Source organism: Meleagris gallopavo, chromosome 23, assembly GCF_905368555.1.
Source record: "Meleagris gallopavo chromosome 23, MGAL_WU_HG_1.1, whole genome shotgun sequence".
Classification (NCBI taxonomy): Eukaryota; Metazoa; Chordata; class Aves; order Galliformes; family Phasianidae; genus Meleagris; species Meleagris gallopavo.
Window position 1 is genome coordinate 5946622 of NC_139426.1, and position 16724 is coordinate 5963345.

At 45.5% G+C, this 16724-nt stretch overlaps 1 protein-coding gene across 4 annotated transcripts in view; it reads right to left on the bottom strand.

Moving 5' to 3' along the window:
* Positions 1 to 388: 388 nt before the first annotated feature.
* The window catches only part of EPHB2 (EPH receptor B2), a 107866-nt gene continuing 91530 nt past the window's right edge, over positions 389 to 16724 (bottom strand). For all 4 annotated transcript variants that reach the window (XM_085242637.1, XM_085242636.1, XM_085242639.1 and 1 more), the window contains exons 12-16: positions 16175 to 16390; positions 14960 to 15109; positions 13142 to 13335; positions 12706 to 12861; positions 389 to 9578 (exon numbers count right to left, since the gene is read on the bottom strand). In XM_085242637.1, the coding sequence (XP_085098763.1) occupies positions 9470 to 9578; positions 12706 to 12861; positions 13142 to 13335; positions 14960 to 15109; positions 16175 to 16390 (825 nt within the window). In that variant the 3' untranslated portion in view covers positions 389 to 9469. The remainder of the gene's footprint in view (positions 9579 to 12705; positions 12862 to 13141; positions 13336 to 14959; positions 15110 to 16174; positions 16391 to 16724) is intronic.

Sequence of the window (16724 nt, forward strand, 5' to 3'; positions counted from 1 at the left end):
GAGAAGAACAGGTAAGACCAGTTTTGTATTTGGACAGTATTACTCCCCTCTACAGTGCTCTATTGTATTGCTAGCTATTTTGCCTGTTGCTATATCAATCATATCATAGAATCCCAGAATGGTTGGGTTGGAAGGGACTTTAAAACCCACACAGTTCCATCCCCTGCCATGGGCTGGGTGCCCCCACCAGCTCAGGCTGCCCAGGACCCCATCCATGGCCTTGTGCACCTCCAGGGATGGGGCATCCACAGCTTTGAGCATCTCATTCTCTCCTAAGAGATCAATTACCCTTATGTTTATCTAACATTCTTATTTACACCAAAGCAGTGTTCTTGGGAAGGCTGGAAGTTTGACAAAGCACCTAGAAAAGAAAGCCACAAGCAAATGCTTCAAACTTTACAATTCACATTTATTTTGAAAAAATGTTTTGTTAAAAATACTCCTACAAAGGCATTGGAGCAGCGGGTTTCTGTTTCCTTTATAAATACATCTGATTTATTTCTTTCTTTATTTTTCTCAGTAACATCGATAGACATCTGACGAAGCCAGGGGAAGCCCTGATCTGAATGGAAGACACATCCCTGTGTAACAAGGACCTGCACACTATCTCCCCATTCACAATTAAAAAAATACAAATACTGTCATGAAAAGTGTTACATTGTCCGCAGGGCCATGGCCAACACACAGGATGATGAACAGTAGGAAACCAGGCGTGGGGATGCCCTTGGAGCCCAGCTGATGGATCCTTGGATTGGGGGAATGGTAAGATGTGGTGTTGACTAGACGAGCTTGATTTGGGGTAGTTGAAGGGTAAACATAATTCCCCCATCCTATACTGCCAGATCCTTCCAAAGCCACAAGGAATTCAGAGCCTGGCAAAATCTCCCTACAAAGTTCCCTACATCACAGTCATATTTCCCCACAAATCTCACCTCCCAGACTTCAGCATAAGGCTTCCCTCCGAGACCCTCTTACTTTCTCCTTTGCATTGCTAACCTGAGGTTTGACTGTTGAGCTAGGACAGGTCCTCCCTAAAAAACAGAAACACAGGCATCTGTGTTAGCTCTTCATCTCCTCAGCAGCCCATTGATATGAGATATCTGGGGCTCCAGAGGGTAGTTTGACTATCTGAGCCCACCTCAGCTCGAATAGAGGTCTCACGTCCCAGTTACAACTCACCTGTGTCCTGCCCAGAGCTTGGCAAAGTGAGTGGGGATCACGGAATAGAATACGATCATTTAGGAAAAGACCATGAAGATCATCAAGTCCAATCATTAACCTAACACTACCAATTCAACCATGCCCCTAACAGAACTGCAGAGTCATTTAGGTTGGAGAAGGCTCTCAAGATCATCAAGTCAAGCCATCACATTATGTGGGACACCCCGATCATTTCTCCAGGAAGATCTGTTACTTTTTTGCCCTGGCATCAATCAATTGGACACTCTCACAAAAATTAAGAAGGGTTTCCCTGTTGAGCTTATTCTGGACGAGCAACCAGAAGAAAAGCAACCCTACAGCTGAGCTGTGCATAGCTCCGTAGCACTTGAAGGTTCCCTTTGACATGAGGCACCAGGTAAATACTCTCCTGTCAGAGACCTTAGGGGTGGGTGTCAGTCCTCGACAATTGCCCATTGAGGGCATGACCATTTTTTGAAAGACTGGTGGGGAATTCTCAGGCTCAGACTGATGGGTGTGTTCATTTACCTGCTGTAAGAGGTAGGGCTGGGCCCTTTGCCTTTAACTGTTCCATGGAAATGATGACCAATGAGCCTAGCACTCTTGCCTCAGTTTCATAAAAATTTCTCCTCCTTCCTCCAGGAAGATCTGGGATGTGAAGATGATGTTTCCAAGGAGGACAGGCAGAGTGGGATGTTTTCATCAGAAGAAATGCAGTTGGATACAGGTTTACTGCAGAGATGTGATGAGCCAGGCCCAAGGAGGGGAATCCTTGGAGATGACCCAAACTTAAGCAATCCATCCAGCCTTCCTGTACTGGGAAAGGGACAGAGGACAAGAAAAACATGCAGAGCAGAGATAGCTGATGCCAGGGGACAAGCAATAGGAAAGAAAAGGGATGTAAGGATCACAGTGTGCAAGATGGATGAAGTCACAAGAGGAGGGCATTCAGCAGAGCACCTTCTGATGAAGCTTCTGTGGATCTACAAGTGAAGGAAGAGAAGCAAACATCCAGTCCCTGGTTTGTCCCAGTGTCTGTTCATTCTGCACATGTTGATCCAGGGAAGGGTGAGCTGGGTGGCTTATTTCCTTGAACAGCTTAAAAGAAAACTCCAGATCTTGAGTTCCAGATCGGTCATTTATAAGAGAATTCATAAAAGGATCAGCTAGAAAAACCCTGGTTCTTCCCTTTCAGAGGAGCAGAAAGAGCAGAGTTGCACTGGAGATGAGTCTCAGCGGGGGTGAAGCAAGACAGATCTGAAGGCAATACAAGAGCACCAAGCACTGTGTGCCTTTCCTTAGCCCCTGTAAGCTTCCCATAGCTTGCAGGGATCTGTAGGCCATACTGAAGAGGGAAATTAATCATTGCCTGTGTCAAGTAGCTCTTATTTATGCTATAAAGGTATCCCAAGTGGCAAGAGTTTTGTTGGCAGCTAAGTTGTCCTCAGGACATAAGAGGAAAAAATCAGCGTCGGAACTGGGTCAGCACTCAATAACTGCACCTTGCACTCAGCACCTGTTTGCACCTTGTCCTGGAGGCCCCAGCACTCAGTGTCTGCTCTTGGATGCCTCTGGGATTTCACTGCATGCACGCAGCCCAGCCCTGAATGACAACATTGCATTGAAACCTCTTCACCTGTTTTAGAAGCTTGTGCCTGGCTCCTTTCCTGAGTTTTCATCCTCGAGGCAATGTGCATGGGTCCATTTGGACTCATGTTTGGATAAGCATGCAACCAACGGAGACTGCTCATGTAAGTTGAGCCAGTATCCAATGCAGAGATTCCAACACTGCTGAGTGCTGGTTGTCCCCACCAGATCAGGTTGCCCCTTCCAGCCTGGCACTGGGCACCTCCAGCCATGGGGCACCCACAGCTCCCTGGGCAGCCAGTGGCATCTGTGTCCCAGAAAGCACAGAAGAGGTATTTTTGTGTTGAGGAAGCTAACACAGATTTTACTTACACAAATTTGTCATCCTTTGAATCTAGTTCTTACCGTCAGCATCCTGCAGCAGTGAGCTCCAGCATTCAGTCACTGTGCTCTGTGTCAGAAAATATTTCACTTCATCTGCATTTGTTTATTGTGAGAAATGGTGGCTCCTTCCTACTCACCTTCGCTACATCTTATTTAATGGCATGAAATTTCTTATCGTTTACCTCTGTCAGACCTAAATTCAAAATCTAATACCTCCAAAGACTTTTGGCTGTTCCTACTGCCCTTTTCTGCCTCCCTTAGTTTCTTCCCTTTGAGAATTCAGCACACAAGAGATCTCAGGGCTCATAACAACACTCATGTAAAGGCTGAGTGCTAGCATTTGTTAGCAATCAGAGTCTTTGCATTCATTCTCCAAAAGCAAAGGCCAAGCAAGAGTGCAGATTTGCCAGACCATCAGCCCCAGGCTGGTGTCCACCATACCCAAGGAACTGTTCAGAGGGGGTACAACGTTGACCCCCAACCTCTTAAGCCAACCTGATGACCACAGACCACAATCAATGAGTGGGCAGCACAGAAGAAAGATATTTTGGGCAAAAGAGGGATTTGCCTGTCATGCTTCTTTTGAGTCCCTCTTGCTCTCCTTCCATTAGCTTTGCTAACACAGCTGTTTGGCTGTTGATGTCTCCAAAAAGTGTATTCCTTTCCTCTTTAGGAGGACTGCCAAGGGACACAGTGCTGTCTGTGCAACAGCTGAAGACTGATCCTGGACATAGAGGTAGAAGCTACAGTTAAAGTAACTGAAAAAATCCTGAACTTGGCAACTGGAAAAGGATCAAACAAGTTTTTTTTTTTTTTTTTTTTTTTTTTTTTTTTTTTTTTTTTTCACAAAGGTAGAATGGATTTCGTGGAAAAGATGAGGCACACAGTTAAGTCTCGTGGTGCTCTGAACAACAATCAGGGAACTGTGAACATCCAACTGCCAGAGGAGAAATGAGTCAGGGATCAGACCATACGACGTGTGTGCTGCTATCCCACAAAGCACAGGGCTGCAGAGGAGTGCAAATCTCCTACAGAACTGAGAGAAACGATGAGAAGCTGCTGAGTCATTTGTAGGGCAGTGGAGAATACAAATTAAGACAAACACAGATTTGAGGGCAGAGATGATGTCTTGCTTTTAGTCCCAAATCTGTACAGCTAACATTCGACAGTGTAGAAATAACACAGAGGCACAACAATAAATCAGATTCGAGGAAATATCTGCATGATGCAGGGAGTTTTCATGGAGGACTGTGGAATGCCTCACACATGGAAGTAAACATGGACAGAAGTGATGTTCTCTTTCTGGGAAGGGTTCGATGGTTACAAGAAGCAAAATCATCCCAGAGATGGATGACTCACCCTGAAGAATTCTAAAGATGAGCCCAAAATGTGTCTGAAGCGAAAAAGAAATACAGATATTCAGGTTTTTTGCATAGCAGGAGAACTCCAGTAGCTCTCAGCAATAACAAAATGAAATCAGCAGCACAGAAGATAATTTTTGTGGTCAATGCTCATGAAAAGCCAGTGGCAGAAGTGCACTGAATTGTGAACACGGTGGACCCACCACTGTAAGCAGATGGCACTGCTGCTCAACTCATGGACTGGAGACACCATACAGAACATGGCTGTAAGTAGATAATGCAAAGGAAGAAGGCTGCCATTCTGAGGACACGTCAGAATCAGAATATCCCAAGTTGGAAGGGACCCATAAGGATCATCGAGTCCAACTCTTCGAACACTGAGGACCACCCAGAATAAAATTCAGTTTAATTGCTGGGAGTAAAGGATTGTTGATCCTAGAGCTGAAAGCACTCCAAACACCAGTTTCTCTAAGAGATCGGAGTGGAACACAGCAAAGAAGGTAAATTTTAGGGTGTTTTTATCTGCACTGGATAACTGCCACAGAGTGCAACCATGAAGCTGATGCTATATCAGTTGTTCTTACAACTCTGAAGGGCAAAATGCTGAATCCTGTATGTGAAGAGCTTGTTAAATGTGAAGATGGAAAAGACCTACAATAAATCAGCCTCAAGTCAGACACACAGAGAGGGAGATGAAAAAAAAAAAAAAAAGACTAAAACATATTTTGTCTTACTTCACACATTTTGGATTCATAAATCCGAGACAGACACAGATTTATTGCATTATCAGAGGACGTAGCTGTTAATAATGCAGCAGAGTGCAAGTTCTGATGCCAACCAGTCCAACAACACCAAAATGGTGGCTTGCTGTACCATGGCTGCCATGGAGTTGGGGGATAAAATGTTCTGCCTTTGAACAAAACTGCCAGACCCTGGAACAGCAACACTGACCCGGACCCCATGGAGAGACTGAAATCTACTGTGTGGTAGTGAGGATACAATGGAGAGAAACCAGATGATAACAAACAGATCCTCATCTGCTGCAAGCTGCAAATCTACAACGAGTTCATGAAATTCTGGGGTTTTAGGGGAGAAAGGGAGATAATTTGTAGAGGGGGAGTGCAGCCTGTAGTGCTCTGTGCCACAGCTGGTGAGTAATTCATGGCAGTGCTGTGCCTTTTAAGTTCATTTTTCATTTTTTTTTCCCTTTGCTGTTAATTAGAGGGCTGAAAGTGACCCATAAAATGCAGTATCGTGGGTGAATCCTTTACCTTTCTACTACCCACATATTCATGAGACTCTGTGTGATTTGAACTTGGCCAACTAACATATTTTCAACTTAGCGTCCTGCTCAGCTCTTCTACTGGATGCCATCACAGGACAAACGTGGCCTCGGCAGCAGATGGCAGTGGGCAACAGTGGAGGAGAAGAGGTCTTGGAGGTAGCTTGAAAGATGGAGGGAAAATGTGAAAATTGCAACAAGCTGCCTGAAAAAGAACATGGTGATGAGCTTTGTTAAGTATTCACACATGCACACATGCATATGCACAACTATTTCACAGTGTAAATGTTAGCAAGTGACTTTTCCCCGTTTTCCCCTTCTTATTTGTTGAATTTTGCCATTACACTCATATTTCATAGCAGTACATTTGATACCCATGAAGTATAAACATTAAAGTCACTTCAGTGACTAGGCTGTCCACTGGAGCATGCACCAGAATAATTTACAACCAAAGTACTTAACAGGAACTCGGTTCCTCATCCTCCCTGGAAAGCTGTAGGGATGCAGAAAATTGCAGTGTTTTATGGATCATTTCCATTTTAGGTCTCATTCTCCATTAGTCCTGTACAAACACGGACAGATGTCGCAGCAATGCCTGATATAAATAGATGGGAGTGTATTATTGTAGGACTGCCATCATGCGATTTTTTTGGTCAGAGGAAGAGATAAGGATGTGCTTTCTCTATCCTGCAGACAGCTGCCGTGGCACTGAGCTCTGTGTGGTCCCTTCTTTCACAGTGGGTTGGGTCTGGCAGGTAGATGTGTTTAATGCAGTTCAGTGAGGAGATTCAGTGCACTGAGACAAATAACCTGAAGTGTCCTTCCAAGCCCCACCGGCTGATAGGACACTGCTTGGCCACTGCTCCTCCGTGGTATAAGCACGCATGCATTGATGGCAGAGAACAGCCAAGAGCTGTCTGAGAAAAGACAACTGAAGGGCATCACGTGCTCCTTCCACATGGTTGCCCCATAGGAATTTGCTGGTGAGTTTTCAAGTCAGACAGCTCTCCTTGTCCTGCAAAGCTCCCTTGCACATAAAGTAGGTGGTTGGCTGTGGCTAGAAGGGTTGGCATGGCACCCTGCTTCCCTCAGCCCCAACTGTCACCAAAAAGATTCTGAGACCTCTGGGAAAGCCATGCCTTTGGGAAAGCCATGCCTCTGGGAGCTGACAACAGCTCCTTGTTAAAATACAGCCACTACACTGCAAGACAGAGACACCCACGTGAGCAGTTCTATGGGACAGGTGGCTTGGAGAAGACTCTTCCTTCCCTGTGTGCCCTCTGAAAGCACTCTGTTTAGTTGACACCGTCAGTTTTTGCATCCTCCTCTTTAAACTGAGTTCATTTGATGATCTGGAGCAGTGCTTTCTGAATTCAAGGGCGTTCAAAACATCCTTCCAGCTAGATAACACACTACACACACCGCATACAGGGCAGCTGAAATGTCCAGCTCCTGCCTGCATACAATGCCTGTTGTCCACTCACTCCAAACTCTCTCTACGTCAGATTCTGCCCTGAAGGAGGCAGTAGGGCAAGTAAAGGAGATAGCAGAGAAGTAACTCTCAGTTGCAGGAAATTGCTCTGCTGCCACTTATATGTGCTTTCCCATCTGATCTGAAAGCAGGAAATGCTGAGTACTTTATAAATGGCCACTTATCTAGAAAAGTGATGTCTGGCCACTGAGGTCTAAACAGGGAGTTCCATCTACAGCCTTCCTCTTGGATTCAGCTCCTGGAGAACATAGCAAACAGCTCCCAGTGCATGCCTTCCAGCACCCCATGCTGCTGAACATGAGCGCAATGACATGGCAATGGCAGAGGAAGGTTTATCAACACAGGTTCAGATGTGTGCAAATATGACACATGTGGGCAGCTGAACCCTGCCATGGAGGCTGGTAGCATGTTCCAGGAGACATGAGGTGGTGCTGAACGGGGACAACAATCCCATTACTATAATTTCTATTTGCCCTGCACTTGCTTGGTGGTATTTATCAGTAACTAAAGTATTTATTTCTGTTATTTATAAACCCACCAGCTGGTCATTGAGCTTCAACCATGGCACTTTCCTACAGAGACCTGGACTCAGTGTTTGCTCCCCTGTGCTATCCTAGAGGCAACGGGCTGAGATGATGCTCTGAGCCAACTGGGCATTGCCTAACAAAGGGACTGTGTGTCCAAAGGGCACAAAGCACTGCCACAGAGCTTGGTTATGGTACAAAGCACCCACAACCTTGCAGCTAGAAACCGTGTGCACCAACCAACCTTGACATGTTTCTAAGCAGACATCTCCAAGGGGCTGACAGCCATCATTCCCACTCAGAACACAACTACCCTCCCATCCTTCCTTCCCCTCCATAAAACAAAAGCAATAACCCTTCCATCATACTGCTCAGCACTGCACCAACAACCCTGAATTGAGCAGGTGATCATTTCATCTCATCAGACAACAGGAAACCCAACAGTTGGGAACACCTGTCAGGTCGAAACGAATTGCAAAATAACAAACAAGCAAACATGAGGAAATGTGTATATAAAAAAATTTTTCTCCTGGCATATTGTCAATAAGCAATTTTTCCTTCCGCAAGGAAAGGATTTAAGTTCTTGAATGATATGATGCTTGGAAATGTTGTTTCCTTTTCGTTAAAAAAGAAAAACCACCCCAATCGACCAAAAAAATTCCAACCCCAAACTCACATATTGGTGTTAACAAAGCAAGGTAAAAGGACGAATCTCCCAACAATGACAACCGAAAAATAAAGGTACACATCAGCATTTGTAATCAAAATCTACTACATACTGTACTTGGGAAGTCTTCTGGGGAAAGATCATTGGCATCGAGTGAGGACATCACTATAAGTCTTGTGCATATGATATGTATGAAACAATGATGCCATTGGAGGGTGGATGGACGGACCCTTAGGAAACTGTCACTCACAAAACTGTTCCATGACAAGAGAAAATAAAGAGATGTAAAAAGGACTGATTTCCCCCATTCCCCAACCCCCTCCCCCCCCGTGTTACAGATTCCTTCTCATTTGACGGAAACAGCCTCTTCTAGTATCAGTTTACTTGTTTAAAAAAAAAGAATGTCTTCAGCTTTTGTAGAAGTCCAACAATTTCTGAGATGCACTTGGTTCCACAGCACCAAAGAGCTTCAGCTCTCCTCTTCGATTTGCCAACAGGGCTTTCAGGAAGGACTGCTGGGCATTCCCAGAGCGGCCATCCCATGTGAGAAAGAGAAGTGCTTCTTGTGACCATTCTTTCCATTCATCTTCTTGAAAAGTCTCATTACTCCAGAGGTGTCTGGGCCCAGCTGCAGCAACCCTTGTGCAAGAGGAAATAGATGAAGCTGCTCTATTTTCTTCCTTTGAAGACTCCCATTGGTCTTGGAGCCCTTTTCAAGACTGCAATTGCTTTATTATTATTTAAAAATAATTCACTGTTTGTTTGTTTTCAAAATAGCTGTCTTTTCTTGTTCCCTTTTTCCATTGTTTTCCATTGTTTCACCTCTTGGTGACTTCTCGTTGTCGACGATAGGGCATTTCTTCCTGTTGCCATGATCCTCAGAGCAGCTGCCTGTCTCTGATCCACGCAGAACACTCAAGAACTGGAGCTCAGACACACAGGGGCAGAGGGGAGCAGGGCCTCAAGGAAGTGGAGCACGAGGACATGTCGCTATCAAACCTCCACAGACTGAATTTGGTTCATCTGTGCTCTCATCACCTGGATACTGTTCAGAATTTTCTTCTGGTGTCCTGCTAAAGTGACCCCAACTCGTAGAATGTCCCTTTGGGAGGAAAGAAACAAACACCACATAAACATCAGCAAAGATCAGAAAGTACATCAGAACAAGGCTATGCATGAGCATCCCCTTGGAGCGTGCTATGCTGGGAGATGTAGACCCCACACTACATCTGCAGCACTTATCCCACAAATGCAATGGATGAATGAGAGCTCGGTGAAACCTCCACTCCTCTGCCTTTTCTTCTCCTGGTTGAACCTCTCAATCTTTGCAGTTTCAACATAACTGCAGCACCCCCAAAGTACTGGAAACCTCAATACTGAGTGCCAATGCAGTGCTTTGCTCACTGCTTCTAAGTGAACTGGTCTTTGAAAAGCTTTAGGTTTTCTATCCTTGTATTGTTTGGATTCTTGAAAGTCTGGATTCTCTCTCCTGCTGTGTCAGATAGGAATTAGAAACCTACTTTTCCATCCTTGGAGATGGATGAACAGGAGGTGATACATGAATGTTACTCCCTGTGCAAAGATGAGTGCTTTTGTTACTCCTGAATTATCACAGAGTCACAGAGTCATTCAGGTTGGAAACGGCCTCTAAGATCATCCAGTCCAACATCCACCCATCACCACTAAACCATATCCCTAAGTATCACATCTACCAGACTGTTCTGATGAGGCCATGAAGTGATAAACTTTTGCTACTTATCCTCTTTTCTGAAGCGTGGCAATCTAATTTTTGCACTGCTGCTGTTTTTGATGGATATTAGGCATCTGGGGAAGATAAAGCTCACACCAAGAGCATGAGTGTTACTCTGCATTAGTGCTATATGTGATCACTCCAGCTGAGTTTGCTGCTCATCTCCCTGCTGGTGGATAAATTTCAGTCATGAATCTTCTGATCAGAGAATGGATGGCATTCGTAAGATGCCATTCGTGTCTTACTTTAAGGATTTTCAATTGCCTTTTCTCTTTCCTTCAGTGTTAGGAACAGAATTTTAAGAGTGGGCATCAATGAGCAAAGCAGGGCAAATGGAAACTGCAAGGAAATGTGGAAGAAAATCCTTTAGAACAAGTGGCAAATGAGCTGGTATTTGCTTTAGTGCTTGCTCTACACCTTGTCTCTCCAGTCAAACACAAGGAGGAAGAAGGAATGAAGAAGGAAAGCTGAGGATGGATCTGTGCCACAAATCACATGTTCTGGCTGCAGACCACTGTCAAAGCACCCTTCAGTCTCTAAGAATGGTGGGAGAGTGAGCACCCAAGCCACAGTTTTGCTGCCATTCGAATTTCTGCTCAGCAAAGCAACTGGAAACCTGTTGGTGCACTACACAACCCTGGCATCAGGGTGGTGTCCTTACAGTGACTGCACGCCTTGCTGCTTTCCATTCCCTTCTCTGTGCTGCCAAATATGCTGAGTTAAGAAAAGGGAACATTTCCTGTGGGAAGAGTCTGGCAATTTGATTTCTGCTTTTACTCTGATTAGGAATAAAAACCAGTCTTTACTCTGGCTCATGTCCAGCGTTTCATCCATCAGGACCCCCAAGTCCTTCTGCACAGGGATGCTTTCAATAGTTCTACTCCCAGTCCATATTTGTATCTGGGACTGCCCTGACCCAAGTGCAACACCTTGCCCTGGGTCTTGTTCAACCTTGTTAGGTTCACATTCAAGTAGATCAGCACTGAAATCACCTGCATTTGGCACACTGAAGTTGTTTTCAGTAAACATTCAAACTTTGCTGGCTATCCCAGTTTCAAGAAAAGAGGGTCTTGTGGCAGTTCAGTTCCACTGATAGAATTAGGTACTTCTGCAAAGACCAGCAATCCTTAGAAGGTGGTCTCAAGTAATGTTGTATCATGATTTTCCAAGGATAAAGGATCTGGACTATCATCTCTATTATTCTGTCCACCCAATCAGGTGAGAAATGTAGAAAGGAGGTTTGTCAAAAGTGATAGGGGACACGAGGATGAGCTGAGGGTACCCTTGTGACAACACTGAAGGTGCACAGAGAGGACTTGGAAGATACTGTGAGGGATGTGGTAAGGTACTGGGAAGAGTAGCATTTAATGGACACCGAGCACATCCAAGAAAAACGCTGACTTCATTAGCCTGGCTGCAATGTATCCAACAGATATATTGCATAAAATCCACCAAATCTAGCAGGGTTGGGTTTTGGTGTGGGCCTGACGTCCCAGTTTGGTTAAAGTTCTTCTTCGTTATCTTTCAGATTTTAAGGGTCCTCTTCCTGTAGTATGCACACAGCCTACACAGTCCCAAAATCACCCCCAAAGCCCTGGGGCTGTACCATGGATACACTGAAGCAGTCAGAATTGCCATGTGAATTTCCTGGCAGCAAGTAAGAGCAAAAAAAGCCAAAAAAAATCAGTTTGGCTGTTTGTGTGAACGCATTCTGATTGAGTGATAGTTTTAAAGTGTGAAATTAGGCATCAATTCCAAGAAACCTTCCTAGTTACCAGGCACAGAGACATCACAGCGCTTACACATGGCTTTAATGCTTGGTGCTTTCCTGGCAAGGGTTTCTAAAGCTAACTGCAACCAACTACAAATCTTTCCCGAGAGGCATCAAAGCCCCAGCTGGCCCCAAGGGATTTCAAAAACTACCACAAATGGATTTCAGCTGCCTGCTTCCTCTGAAGAACTTGCTAAATTTTGCCACTGAGGAAAGTTTTTAGTGCATACAGGACAATTCAGAACAAAGTGAAACCATGTGGACTTCCAGAGCCTTTTCTTAACCAGAATTTTTTTATAGCATGTATGTCTCCTTTGCCTAGAAGCCAGACGTGCAAAAGGACTGTGGAGTCCTGAAGTGCTCTCCAGTGGTTGGAGAAGTGCCTGATGCCACTGTAAAATCTCCATTTGTTCCATGGAGGGGTTTTGGAGGCACTGAAGGCATTTTTCATTTTCACAGTGGGGATATGCAATGTGAGAACACGGGACTGAATTCTGCAGATATAGAGCAATAGATGGACAAAATCTGCATGCAGGACTGCCTGCAGAATAGAGACAGTTCTGCAGAAATTGAACAGACCAGAAGTGGGTCTACAAGGTAACAAATTCTATATAACAATGTGAAAAGAAAATAAACTCAATTAGTGATCAGTTGTTAAACCACTGAGATCTTTCCTTGTGCTTTGGGACTAGAAGCCTGGGCACTTACTCTACAGTCATCTGAGATACTATATCAAAGGTGGTGAAGCCAGCACTGGCAAAGCTCTCCTTGTACTGGCTCATCTTGATGGCATCCAGCCATTCATCCACAGTGTTGAAGCTGGTATAATCTGGGATTGTGCGGTCAAGTAGAGGGAGGTTAACCCTGAAACACAGAAATAGAGAATGATCACAACAAGCAACGGCAGGCAAGCACATGTATTTCTGCACCCTCCATCGGCTGGAATGACTTGGATCAGCATTACTCAGTTCAAAGGAGAGGGACAAGAGTGACTCTGACATCTTTTACTGATCCTCTATAGAGGGGCAAACAACATAGGCCAAGTGGTCTTTACAACAGCTACCCAGGAGAGATGCAAGGATGGTGCACCAACAACAGCAGCTCTGCAAACAGAAACCAAAAGACAGTAAGACAGCATGCATACCCAGAGGAGAGAGGTGCCATGGCTTTCAGACTATTAGGATTTCGGATCATTTTGTCTAAAGTGTTGACAATCTGTCCAAATTTGGGTCTGTGGTTTCGATCCTTCTGCCAACAGTCAAGCATTAGCTGGTGCAGGGCATTTGGACAATCCATAGGGGGTGGCAGCCGATAGTCCTGCTCAATAGCATTTATCACCTGCAACAAGAGGAAGAGAAATCAATAGAGTGGCAATAACATCTTTATCCCTGAATGGAGGAGTAGGCCAAAGTGGCACTCATTTAACTCTTAATGTTCCTTTTCTTAGCTCCTAAGGGTGACTGTCACGGTGAGAAGAAGGCTTTGCCTTATGCTTCTTTGGTGTCTCCCTGTTTCTCCACAGGACCTGGGAAAATACACGGTCTTGCCACATATAATGGAAACAGCACACGCAGAAAGGATCTTCTTCAAGAGGAAACCTCAGCTCCCCGTCACTCTGGTAGAAGGATCTCAGCATCTCTGTCTGTTCTCACTCCTTGATTATGGCCACCACAGATTTGTCTTGCACACTTCTAAGGACTCCTCTGGTGAGCTACCTAAGACCCTCCTGGGGAAGGACTGGAGGGAGTCCACGCAACCATCAAGCACTTGGCTCTGGCACTGACTGAACGATTTCCTAAGGAGCCACCCGCCTTGCAGCCAGCAGATACACCCCGCGAGGGGGCACAGCCTGCACTCTGCATCCCTTTTTCCTTCCTCTGCCTCCCCAGACTCTCACACCCAAGGGTCAGGAGGCTAAACTGCAGCAAGTATCTGCCGTGTGCTAATTCGCAGGGAGCATCAGCTGCAATTAAGTGGTGACAGCTTCTGGGGCATGATGTCCTGCGGCACAGGAAGGGGGAGAAGAGGCTGGGGAGGCAGGGGAGCAGCCAGCATGCAGCAAGCTGCACTGAGGAGATGGGCATGGGCTCTGACATCCCCACCAGCTGCGTGATGGAGGTGGGAAGCTGTGAGGGAAGAGGTGCAGAACAGAAGGGAGAGAACAATGACACGAGTGGGGGAAAGCAGAATGCCAAGTGCACGGCGGGATGCCAAGGCGGGGAGAAGGGCAGTGACATGTCTGCAGTAAATGCTTGAAACTGAAAGTGATAATGAAACCCAAATGTGAATGAGGCCTTTCTGAGAAGGGCCTAAAACTTAACATCCTTCTCTTTGTCACACAGAACTAATGTAAAGATTTTACTGGTGTGCTGGGACAAGGAAGCCACGCTTCAGCCACTAGGGACTCGTTTCAACAAATTCCCCACTAGGCAAGAGGAGGAATTTGCCCTTCTCTGAACCTGACATGGTATGGATGAAGCTGTATTGACCTGAAAAATGTCTAATTTGCCATTGGGGTGGGAGGAGTTGAGAGGGCCAGGTGGGAAGCCCAAAGACTGACGAGCCCACAGGATGGTAGAATAGAGGTGGCAGTAGAGAGGGTCCTCATTTACTTCCCAGGGGCAGTTCTGAAACAAACTGGAGGTCAGGAAGATGCTGTTATATAAAGGTTTTCATACCCAGGCTTGCAGAAGAGAGGTAGACAAGCCTTCTGCACACAAAAGGGTCCACCCAAGACCCTGATGTTTTATCCTGAGGGTATCTGAGGCCTAGAGAGCATGAAGGACAGCTCATCAGAGAGACAATACAACAAGAATACTGAAAGATGTTGACTGTGGACACCTCTCCCATGATAGAGAGGGTTCTGGACATGCCACAGGCCATGTATAGGTATAACCATGCCTTCGCCTTGCAATCTGCTCTTGATTTCAGTGTTCCTGCTCCTGGTTTCTTAACAACTCACATCTTGATTGGTCATATCCCAGTAAGGCCGCTCGCCGTACGACATCACCTCCCACATGACTATTCCATAGCTCCACACATCACTGGCTGATGTGAATTTTCGGTATTGAATTGCTTCAGGTGCTGTCCACCGTATTGGGATCTTTCCACCCTGCAGGGAAAAACAAACAACTAAGAAAAGATAGCAGCAGAAAAAGAAAGAGCAATTGAAAGAGATATGTCCAAAACACTTTCGTCTGATATACCGATAAAATCCCAGAAGGAAGGGATCTCTCAACTATCCCTATCAACAGGTTGGGAATGGCTTTGTCCAGCCAGCTCCTGGCAACCTTCAGGGTTGATGATCCTCCTCATCTGTCTGGTGACTTGTTCAAGGTTGCACCAAGCCCCTGGGGAAGAAGTTTTTCCTATTATTCAACCCGAGTGTCCCACGCTATGATTTTGTCTATTGCTCCTTGTTACATCATATGGTACGAAGGAAAACTGTTTGGCTCTGACTTCTTCCTGCTCTTCAAGTACTGCAGGTCACTTTTAGGAGGGCACTCAGCCTTCTTTTCACCATATTAAACAAGCTCAGCTCTTTCCACCTGCCTACAGTTATAGCAATCCTTGGCATGTCAAAATGTCCATTGTGCTGGCACACACATGAATGACTGTGAAATTGGAAAAAATCAAACAAGTTCCTCTTAAATCTCCCTCCCATCCTTTTGCTGTCATCTATCTCAGAAGCAGAATAAAAAATAATTAAATTCTTTTTTAAGAATTAAATTAAATTAAAAGAATTCATGAAGAGCTGTGCTTGACATCTTCTCACTGGCAGCTCCAAAAGATCTAGGAGGGATCATTTCCTACAGATCATGCCCCAGCTCTATCAACAATTATTTCCAAGAACACGTCTCATAGGCATTGCAGTGGCGGTGATGTTGTCTGCCTCTGCAAAAGATGGTATCTAGGAAAACTACTGGCTGCAGTCTTACTGATCAAGAAAGTCTTCTCCATAGTATGATTATAAGGCCTATCAACAGCTGCTGGAAAAACAACTGGACACAAACTTCAAGAAAAGACCTTCCTTCATTCATTCGGTTAATATTTCCCACTTGGCACATTATTCCCACTGTTGGTACCTTGAGGAAAGCATTCTTAACATCAACAGGAGACTTCTCCCTCACTCCTTTCCTCCCCACCCATCCCTCCTGCGGTGGAAAAGCAGCTTTACCAGTGCACTGGTGTAAGTGGGATCAGAGGTGTCATCCTCCAGGAAACGGGAGAGGCCGAAGTCGGACACTTTGCAGACCAGGTTGCTGTTGACCAGGATGTTGCGGGCAGCCAGGTCCCGGTGCACGTAGTTCATATCAGCCAGGTACTTCATGCCTGCTGCAATGCCACGCAACATGCCCACCAGCTGGATCACCGTGAACTGCCCATCATTTTGCTTGGGGAAAAAAGGAAAGAATCGACATGAGAGGTGCAAATCCACAGCCTGTTGTGAGTGGGCAAACAGCCAGTAGTCTTTGTTTACATCACATGTCAAGACACACTATGCCACCAGCACCACAAGTTCCCTCTCAAAGAAAGAGAAGGGAGAGCTGAGAGCTCACAAGGGCTGGAAGTCACCCTCACATGCCCTACAGGCACCAATACCAATGGCTGCTGACATCCAAAGGTGACAGGTCTGCCACACCTTGCACAGAAGGGTTTGGAAGGGGTAATCTATTCCTATTAAGCAATTGAATTCAACATCCACTCCACACAGTGAATTATTCATG